Source organism: Pipistrellus hanaki, assembly GCF_964339955.1.
Source record: "Pipistrellus hanaki genome assembly, chromosome: 13".
Taxonomy (NCBI): Eukaryota; Metazoa; Chordata; class Mammalia; order Chiroptera; family Vespertilionidae; genus Pipistrellus; species Pipistrellus hanaki.
Genome location: NC_140515.1, coordinates 15,624,366 through 15,635,587, shown reverse-complemented (window position 1 = coordinate 15,635,587; position 11,222 = coordinate 15,624,366). Strand labels below are relative to the sequence as shown.

At 41.3% G+C, this 11,222-nt stretch overlaps 1 protein-coding gene across 4 annotated transcripts in view; it reads left to right on the top strand.

The window, feature by feature from the left end:
• PTPRG (protein tyrosine phosphatase receptor type G) overlaps window positions 1-11,222 on the top strand; it is a 640,445-nt gene that overhangs the window by 449,966 nt on the left and 179,257 nt on the right. For all 4 annotated transcript variants that reach the window (XM_084902696.1, XM_084902695.1, XM_084902698.1 and 1 more), the window contains exon 5: window positions 9,127-9,222. In XM_084902696.1, coding sequence (XP_084758822.1) covers window positions 9,127-9,222 — 96 coding nt within the window. The remainder of the gene's footprint in view (window positions 1-9,126; window positions 9,223-11,222) is intronic.

Below are 11,222 nucleotides of genomic sequence, written 5' to 3'. Positions count from 1 at the left end.
CTGGGCCGGATGCTGTGCGGAGAGGATTTTAAAGGTGTGGGCTCCGCAGTCAGATGCCGGAGTTGAGTCCCAGCTTTATTACTTCAGAGACAAGACCTAGTAATCTCAGCCTTAACTTCCTTTGTATAAAATGAGGAAAAGACTAGTAATGACCCCAAAAGGTGATGATAAGGGCTGAAGGAATTAATTCATGAAAGTGTCACAAGGGTGGGACGCAGCCCTCCTGGGACATCTCATGGAGCAGGCCGCCTGCCTCTTGGCCGCATCTGCAGTGTCTGCCTGCAGGTACTCCTGGGAGAGTCAGGGCTTGGTCTGTGATCGCTGCTGTGTCCTGGGCCAGTGAGATTCCCCCCCCTCCCCCCCCCCCCCCCCCCCCCCCGTGCAATCCCCTTCATTTGCACCAACAGATGGCTTCTCAGACCTTGCCCTATGGTTCCGAGGGGCCTCCATGGCATCCAATGGTGCAGGGCCCAGAAGCAGACTCACCCTGCCCTGCTCTCAGGAGACCTGGTTCTTTTGTTTATCCCGGTTTTAAAGAGCAGCTATTTCGCCAAGTTAATTTATTATTAAAGTGTAATACGCAAAGAGGAAAGTTCACACATATTGAGTGTAAAACTGAACGAATTCCCATGCTCTTGCAGCAGGCCCCAGATCGAGAAAGAGCCCTTACTGGCAGCCCCAGAACCCGCTTCCAGTACTGCCCCCCAGGGGTGACCACTGTGTGGGCTGCTGGCTGCAGGAGTTCTTTGTGTGTTATTCCAGGGGACTCACGTGGTGTATCTTTCTTCTTTTTGAAAACTAGCTTTTTGGGCTCCGCATTGAGATATGAGTATATTGTCACCTGTACCAAGTTGGGGCTACTGCAAATAGCCCTTTCAATTATTTATTCCTCTTTTTTTCTTTCTTTTCCCTCTTTAATTTTTAAAGACATGAATTGGACCTACAGTGTGTAGGCCTTGGAGGTATTTATTTGAGTATTTTTGGTTTAGACTTGCTATAACCAGGGGTGTAGTTCTTTTTTGTTTGTTGATGTTGTTAATCCTCACCAGAGGATATATTTTCCCATTGATTTTTAGGAAAAGTGGAAGACAGAGAGAAACATCAGTGTGAGAGAGACACATTGATTGGTTGCCTCCCACACACATACTAGCCAGAGGTCAGGGATCGAGCCTACAACCGAAGTATGTGCCCTTGACCAGAATTGAACCCGGGACCCTTTAGTCCGCAGGCTGACGCTCTATCCACTGAGCCAAACTGACGAGGCCACCAGCTATGTATTTCTTATCCTCAATTTACTCATGGGACTACTAAGGCTCAGGGTGACCAACTCCAACCTGATCACACAGGAGTTAGCTTCAGCCAGATACTGAACCTACGTGGCTTGTGTCCAAACTTCTGCTAAACTGTTAGAAATAACTCATGAATTCTACATAGCAAGTCCCTGACAAACTCAAGCTACTGTGAGCAAAGACCTGAAGTCTTCCCCACCAAAGAGAAATTCCAAAGATTCGACGTTTATCTGAGTAATCAGATGCATCTCCCGAACCAGTAATTCCAAAAATCAACTAATAAATAGACTTGCAGTGGCATAAAGAAGCTACATACAAAAGCCTCTGAAAGGGCTCCTGAAACTTCGCCATCCTGAGTGTGTATGAGCCCTAGCCCTGTTGTCTTCCTCCAAAATGCCCGGTCCCAGCCGGAGAGAGTGGGGACAATCCTATGGTTTCGGTGAAGTGGAAGGGGGAATGATGAAGGGGTCGTGTGCTCTGGGATTCCTGAGACTGTATAAAGCAAACACTTCAGCATGTTCATCTCAGTGCTGCCTGGCCTGCTCAGGTGCTAAATACCAGCTGTTCTTCTCAGAAGCCTCTTCCAGTGAAGGCTGCGTGGAGCCCACACACAGGCTTCTTGGCTACACCTTGTGGCATGACTCACACTGGGATGCTGGCTGGCCGTGAAACAATTCGTTCTCATCTTAATTTGCATCTCTCTTCTGATCATGAAGAAAGTAACAAAGATACGTAAGAATAAAGAGTGAGAGCTGTGTAGTTGGGCCTTACTTTTCCAGAGCATGTGCGTAGGGAACCTGCATTGCAGCGATGCCATGAGGTAAGCATTGCCATGAGGTGTACAGAAGAGGACACTGAGCCTTGGAGAGCTGCAGAGTCTTCAGTGGACAAACCAGGTCTCCTGCTGTAGCCCATGTTGCTTGATTTCACTTAACATCACCCAGCCATGTTGGCCACCAACTTCATGGACATTTCTTATGAGTTACAAGAGGGTGAAGTGGGTTGTCCCAGGGGCTCCATTCTCGGGGGAAGGAAGCCCGTTAGAGGAAGTGAACAAGAAGACTAGAGCTCAAAGAAGCTAAAAAAGTAACGGTGCAGAATGGTTTTATATTGTGCACCGAAACATATACATCTATCTGGATATATTTGCTTCAAATCAGCAGTGACTTTGGAAGTGTACTGATCAGGGTTATAGACACCGTTATATAGATCTATAGGAGGCTGGTGCTGAGAGCTACATATCTCATGTGGGATGGGGAGGATGAGAACGAGAGACTGGGATTGTAAGGGATCAGCTATCTTATTTGTGGATGTGGGCAAGAATGAAATTTGCAGAAAAGTATAAGAATTCTAGCAAAGGTTTGGTTTCTATTGCTGTCGTTAAGTCCGAAGGTTGGAAACTCAAGGAGAAATTCTGTGTTGCAGGAATAACCTTTACAAATAACCTTTACAACATCTATTTAAACATCTAGAATAATGCTTAACTAAACAACTGGGTACCATGGCCTAGCCACGTTGACACATAAAAATAACTATCAAGCTAACCATCATGGGGGTAAAAGTATAATAATGACTTTGTAAATAGAAAACTGGAAGTAAAACGTGTTCAGAATACCAGCATTATAATTCTAAATTGTGTAATATGTTTTTTTTTATAATGTATAGAGTGTATTTTTATCCTTTTCCTCCATAATATAAATCAAAGGTTTTCTTTTGTTGGAGCATTAAAATTTCTGGCTGGAGTTGCTTGGATAGGAAACTATTTGAATTGCCTGCAGATTAAAGAGAAAGTAGTATAACCTAGGTTTAGTATAACCACAGCTGGGGGCACTAAGCCATTTCAGAGTGACTTTGGCATATATGAGCATTTTCTCTTTAAATCCACCTGTTCTCTTAGTATTCTGATCTATCCTCGCTGCTCACCTTGTTCTGTATTCCTCGAGGTAGCAAGAACCTCATTATAGTGTTTGGGCTTTCTCATGTGCCAGTCCTTGCTTCCAGTCACTCAGAGCCCCCACTCATTTTATTGACTCCAAATAGAAGTGACTAGTGTTTACAATGAGCATCACTGTTCAAGACCAGCCTTGAACTAGGCAGATAGATGTCCTGCCTGCATCGATCTTCCTGTGTGATGGCAATGGCAGACCAGGCTGCGTTAAGTATGTGATGTGGTCAATAGCAGTAAAGGTACAGCATAATCCAAAACTCAAGTAATATTCACAGCCTTTACCAAAACCTTCAGTCTGGCTTTATCCTGAACAAATCCTCCAGCAAAGTGGCACCTGCAGGTCCTTAACTGTGTTGGATTTCCACTGTGCCTTCACGACACATCTTGATTCTTAGGCAACTGTTTCTCATCCACCTCACGTGCCCAACTGGCCTTCTGCAGGTGAGTGCCAAGTATGATTAGAAAAGCATCTTATTCTTTTCTTATCTACTGCCTCCTATGTGATAGGCAAGCGTTGCTGTTGCCTTTTTATCCTGTTCACATCTCATCTGTTATTTTCCTGGGGCTTTTCCTTTGGGTTCTTTCATTCTTATTATAGTTACCCAAAGTATGCTGGAAATGTCTTGTGAGTTATCACTAGATTGCTGTTTCCTTACTTACTTCATCATGAGTTTTTCTTGGACCGTATCTGTGGGGGCAGGGCGGGGGGGGGGGAGTGGTGCATGTGAGGAAGTATACGTTTTTTTGAGAGGAAATGAAAATGGAGGATCTTATAAATCACAAAAGAAGATCCTGTTGGATTGTCCATTGTGTTCGGATAGTTCCTCTTGTCACCATTGTCACAGAGATGTGAGAGCTGACAATACGTGCAGGTGTCACAATGCAGAATAGGAAGTCCACCTTCAGCGAAATGTCCCCTCTTGCCCATTGCCATTAATAGTTTAGTATTCATTCTATATATCCTTTACTTGACCATGAGCCATTTTTTGCCTTGTGCTTTTTTTCTGATGCATTTCCCTATGACTCAGCTTTGGCATTCAAGGGGGGAAAAGTTAACCTTGACTTCTTATTGATACTTTGGTCTTCCCAAGAGCAATCGTGTCTTAATTTGTCATAGCGCCCTATACATAATACACAGTAAGTAAAAGTTTGCCTTCTGGAAGGAAGCACAGTGATGAAAGTCTTGACCAACGAGGATTGGAGATATTAGGTTTCTCTCACAGTCCCACCCTCTATCCTTATGAGCCTGTAAAGTTAGACATTCTCGGCTCCTTTGGCTGTAAATGAGGATCGCGGTGGTACCCATCTTAGTGAGTGTTGAAGGATAATAGTACAGTGCCTGGCATACAGTGGGGACTCACTAACTATTTGAAAACTACCATTAATAAAAATAGAGAAGACTTCAGTGCGCAGATTTGTTGTTTTCTGTTCATTCAGCTCAATACAGAGAGAGAGATACAAATTGGAAACCAGGCATATACATGGTTTTTAAATCAAATTACAACTACAGTTATTTTACAGTAAGGCAGATGAAAGGGGAAGCTAAGCAGACATTTTATCATAACTCTGTTTGCATGATATCAGTACCCAAACCAATAAAACATTGACCGCCAGCAACCCTATGCTCACAGTACCCATTTCTTCTCCTTCCCATTACTTGGTAATGTTACCGTTGGTTTAGGCATTTTCCATATCTATATTTTAGCACATGCTTCCTGCTCTGTTGTAGGGCTTTTCCCCCTTTAACTTTGATTTTCCAACAGTCAGGTTAGGCCATGTTATACTCTACGTTATCTGCCACCTTGATCTGGCTGGAGAAATGCCTGGAGTTTTTTCCTTTGCAGCCATTTCATCAGATAGAAATGAATGATGTATGCAGGCCTGTGATTCTTGCTCATGCATTTGAAAGGTTGCTTAGAACTGGTCCCTTGATTGTGGCCTGGTACACAACCGTCTGCAGTGCCTTTGTAGTTGAGCTTCATGTAGTGTGTTTGTGTCGATGGGAGATTTACATACTCCCGGGCACTGTGCCTGGGGAGGGACACTCATCAAACAAAGTTGATCCCGCTTTCTTTCCTTGCAAAAAAGCGTCCTGCTTGGAATAGACTCACACAGCCTCAAGGTATATAGTTCTCTTGAAGAACTGAAGTATTCTAATCTCAAAAATATTTGGAAAGCATTGAATTAATGATACTTGGTCTTTAAATACCATTCCTCACTAAAAGGAACCAGGGTTCACTCCAGAAATGACCAACTTTAGGACCAAAGCAGGGAAGACACATAATGAGCTGATGAGGAGGTCTTAACTAATGGAAACGGTAGGAATGTGGCAGTATGAGCCAGGCATCTGTTTGGAGTCTCCTGTTGGGCAAAGCTGAGACAGTTTGGCAGCAGCAATACTGATAGTGATGGATTAAAACCCACTGAATACAATAAAAACAAAAAGAAATGATTCCTTTTTTATATAAACTGGAGAAGGGAAGGCGATTTCTTACACTAGAATGCCATGAATGGATATAGGAATATGGCAGAGTGAGAAAATCATTCATGGGTACTAAAGCTGGTAGGTTAAGGTTAGCTGAGGAAGAGGGTATTTATGTAATCTCAAAATATCTCCCTACAAAGTACTTTTTAATTACAAAAGGAGAATTAGTAACATGATAATAGAGAAGCCTAGCAGACATCACCTTAACCAGGTGATCAAGTTCAACACCCATTTACTGTGCTTCCTGGCATGGTGCACTGTGAAGACACAGTATTATTACTGTGGTAACCTACCCAAAATATACCCTGTGATCTAATGCTAAAAACCATGAGACAGGCTTCAATTTTGCATGATAACTGGCCTGCACACTTCACACTACCAGAGTGAAGAAAGGCTGAGGGGCTGCTCCGGATGAAGGTTGGGGGTGAGAGGGGTCAGTATAGAGACGTGGCAGCTAAGGCAAAGTTTGATCATAGATTGGATTCCTGAGAACCCATATAATGACCCACAAAGGGCTTAGTTGGGCACTTGCCAGAAAAGTGCACTATAAATGAGATAATAGTGTTGCATCAAAGTGAAATTTGCTAATTTTATAATTATGCTGTAGTTATATTTAATAGAACATCCTTATTCTTAGAAAGGATGCATTTAAGTATTTATAGGTGAAGGGGTATATTATCTCCCATTTAGTATGAAATCACTCAGAAAAAGCCTTGCACGTGAGGAGATAGGATGCAAGCGGAGTAAAATGTGAACAGTTGGTAGCGGTGGGGAAAGATATGTGTGTGCAACAGTTAATGGGTCTCTTTATTGCTGCGTTTCCCACATCCTTTCAGCTTATGTGCACCATGGTTTTTCAGGAGGATGATTGCCGGCCAGTGGGCATCACTTACATCCACACCATTAGGAAGAACACACTTTGGAGGATGCTCTGAGTGTGGCTCTTGAGAGCAGGTACAGAATGTTGATGGGCTACTCAAGGTATTTAGTAGCCACCCAGCTCCTTCCAAAGGCATTTTTGGAAAATTGGTTTCTAGCCTCTTCTCAAATATGTCTCATCAAGAATAAAACCAAGATAACTTAAAGTCCATTTCACTCAGCCAAACTCCATCTGCTTATTTACTCTCCTGTTTAAGATAGCTTCAAACGTTAGCATAATTCAGTGGACTACCGCTTGAGAGAACTAGTCAGGAAAATTGATATTTCCGACTCGGGCCGCCGTTCTTTTTATGAGACATTGCATTATCCTGATGGGTGGAGCCATGACTCAAAGACATTTTCTAAAAATGAATTTTCTCACCCTGTTGTAAATGAAAGTGCCCTTGAAGAAGACTTAAAGTATTTTGTATCACACACTATTCAGGTGATGCATTACACAGTGCCCCCCTTGCTCATATGCTGAAAAATAAGAAAACCTTCTGTGAACTTACTTAATTTGAGGGCCTGAGTTTTAAAAGGAAAGTGAAGTGTAATTTTTCTGAATATATTTTTGTGGAGTATTTTCCTTGGAGTAGTAGCCATGTACCCAAAGCAATTCACCCCGTATTAAACTGTTTTAATCTGCACCTCATTGAATGGATTTTTCTCAGTATAAATTCTTGATGTCTAAAGCTGTCCAAACCTAAACGCAACACATTTGTAAGAAGCTGCAGTCTCAGTGGGAATTCACAGTCTGAGAAAAATAATTCACCGTAAGAAAGAAAATCCCAGACAACAATCTACCTGTTCCTCTACCGTCCATTGGGATCCTGTGTTCTTCTAGACAATGTCTTGATTTAGATACCAGATTTCACCCTTCAGAAAAGAAATTCACCTTGTTCTTATTGGTGAACTCAATTAACATATTGGTTAAATCAGTCTATAGGACTCTGTTTACCATTGACCTGTATTTCTGCTAGTCTCTATGATTACGCTTTCTCCACTGGGAATTTATTATTATTCAGTATAAACTCTCCAAACTCCATCTGGGGTGTGGTTGTTCAGTCTGGTACAGAAAATAGCATCATGTCATTTGGAAAAATGGGGAAAAGAGGTCACGGAAGAGATCTAATGATATAGATTTGGTTTACTGTAAGGAGCAGGGTCAATCTGTAAGATTCAGTGGAATCCCATTCTTGCTAGAAATTTTAAAATGTCTACCAATCTTTAACTTTACAATATGTGGTGGTGGTAATAGTGTTGATGACGATGGTAGTGATCATGGTGGTGGTGGTTCTGATGGTAGTGGTAGTGGTGGTGATGGTGATGGTAGCAGTGGTTATGGTAATGGTGGTGGTAGTAATGGTGGTTGTGGTGATGGTGGTTATGGTAGTGATCATGGTGATGTTGTTGTTGGTGGTGGTTGTGATGGTGGTGGTGCTGATAGTGGTAGTGGTGGTGGTGATAGTGACTTGTTGAGCACTGATAAGGTCTAGGCATGGTGCTACATATGCTAACTTGTTTGGTCCCCATACCCACCCTACCAAGGATAAATACTTGATTCTGTACATGAGAAAGCTGATGCTCAGAAATTAGCTGGCTTACCTGAGATCTCACAGGCAGGTAAATGAGGACACTGGAATAGAAATCCCGGTCTGTTATTTTTATCATAAGTGTGTTCTCAGGAGAATATTCTGTGGTCTCTTTTTGTTCTCTGAATTGTGTGAATTATCAGAGTGCTCAAGCATTAAAATTTCATAATGATTTAAGTTGATTTATCTCTATTCTGCTTTTTGAATAAGAAATCCTAGCCAAATGTAAGAGAAATTATCTAAGGTTGGGCTGAGAGCATCTGGATTTTACATTCTCCTTCTGATGTTTAATCTTAGCCAAGATAACATCAACTTTCTGAAGCCCTACTTCCTCATTTATAACTGAGTGCAGTAATTTCTGCTCTATCTTCACAGGCATTGTTAGATGGATTGAGTGAAATAATGAATGAGATGGCTTTTCCCCAACTGTGAAGGCATCATTATTATCATTACCATTTTATATATATATATTTTTGAGTCCCTGAAATTTAGGCTATTTCTCAAGGTTGCTGGGAGACCCCTTCAAATTCTCATTGTTAGAACTGGTGGTGTTTATACAAATGTGCCCATTTGAGCATTTATAATTTTAACATGTAGTCTGAATCTCACAGCTCAGTTTTTCACATCAAAGTGTCTAACTCCATTCAAATTTGCTTCTCAATCAGGAACTTACCCCATAACATAAGTATCAGACAATAAGAAGGTGCCAGTGTTTATATTTTGTCGTTATGTGAGAAGATGTGTGTTTGGGTGATGCCTGCTGAAGTGATTTTGTAATGAACAAACATGGGTAGATGAATAATCTTAGTAAGTGGGGAACCGATTATATTGTTCTCTCTACTTTGGTATAGGCGTGGAAATGTTACTAATTCACTTCCAATTGTTCTTTTTCAGATGCAGCTTTTCTTTTACAATCCAGACGACTTTGACAGCTTTCAAACTGCCATTTCTGAAAACAGAATAATCGGAGCCATGGCCATCTTTTTCCAAGTAAGTTAACAGTGGCCCAAGTACTTCATCCAGAGAGTTCTTTGAGTATTTTTTTTTTTAATTCACCGAATTGTTCTGTGTATAATGAACGCATCTGTTTTCTAGTTCACACCTGTCTAAATGAAAGATATTTCATATTGTCTAATGTGTGATTTAAAATGTAAATAAGTATGTTTAGAAACATAATGAAAATTTTTGCATGAATTATCCTGATTTTATTGCCACTTGACTGGTACACAGATTGGAGAACACATTTATCATCTAAGTTATTTTCACTGCTGAAGCGTTTTGAACAGGTTCCCTCAGCATATTAAGAGCCTGATGTAAAGGGGGAAAAAGTGGTTTTCTTTGGAACAACTTCAAAATTTGACATTTCTTGCAAGTAGATTAATAAACGGCATCAGTCACTTCTCTGAAGAGACCCCTCTTCATTTCCTCCCAGAATTTCCCAACTGAAGTATATATTGAGACCATTCAGTTTATGATTTGCCATTGCTTCTTTTTCTTTTAAAATACGGGCTGTGTTGGCATTAATGAGTGTTCCTGGCCCCCGTATTGATTTTGTACATAGAAGCCAAACTTTTCATCCTTCCACAGGTAATGTTGTCGAGACTTGTTAATGTCAAATTCAATCAATATTGACCAAGTAGCCCAGAGAGACCTGGTGCTTTATTGTGTGGAAGGTAACCTGAGTGGTAGGCATGTGACTTGTCTTTCAGTCTTAAAATTTGCCAAAGGAACAGATACAGGTGTTCCTTTTACCAGTGACTAATTCTGTCTTCCTGACAAGTCAAAGGAACATCAAAGACATCAGGACCTTCCCTGGCCTGGTCCTTTCACCTCTGCCTTTTGGGGCAAGCAAATTTGTCATCGAGATGGAGCTATTCTTGTTTCCAGTGTGTTCATTTCACTCCTCTTTTTCGTATAAAAATAAAATGATGGAAAATTCTCTCCACTGCTTCTCTCTCCCTCTTACCAACTTTCTCTCCCTTTCTTTCTTTTAAATAAAGGCACGGATTGGAGGAAATTACATATAAAATATTTAAAAGCCTAATATTTAACTCAAAACATCGAAAACAGTAACAGTGGTTGGTGGTCATCAGCTTGGTCATGGTACCTGTTTTCAAACTGTGGGTTCTGACCTTCTGGTGAGCTGTGAAGTCATGTACATGAAATCTGATCAGCATTTTAAAAGTACTGACATAGAATAGAAAAAAAATCAGAAAATATTAGTGTGTCACACATAATAAGGTTAAATATGTTTGTAAGACTTTTTTTTTTTGTTGTTGTTTATATCCAGAGTGATACAGTGACTATGTACTGGGTCAGTGGTTGGCAAACTCATTAGTCAAAAGAGCCAAATATCAACAGGACAACGACTGAAATTTCTTTTGAGAGCCAATTTTTTTTAAACTTAAACTTCTTCTAATGCCCAGGCCGTGGTATTTTGTGGAAGAGCGACACTCAAGGGCCAAAGAGCTGCATGTGGCTCGCAAGCCACAGTTTGCCGACCACGATACTGGGTTGTGTTATGAAATGTGTGTGTTATTGTGGTTAATCCACAGATGTTTTGGAAGTCATCTTTTTTATTGTACATTGGGCCGATTTCTCCACTGTCCCCGTGGTTCTCCCCAAATACTTTTTTCTCTGCACTTTTCACGAGCCATAGTAGAGTGTAGCATTTTAACATTTTATTCACTGTTTGCTTTGAATCCCATCTCTCCTACTTAACATCTGTATAATGGCGACTTAGTAATTTAAACTTTCCAACCTCAGCATCTTTATCTGTGAGGTGGGGGTGGCAACTTCTACAGAATCAAGATTGTAGAAGTCGTTACATGGAGCCCCTAGTATCGGACCTGGCACATAGTCAACACTGGGACATGACAAATACTATGTGTCCATGTCCATTCATCTCTGTCACTGTGGGATAGAGACCCCATGGTGTGTGTGTCTTCTTTGCATGAACAGAAGACTATTCTGGACCCTGCCCTGTTGGC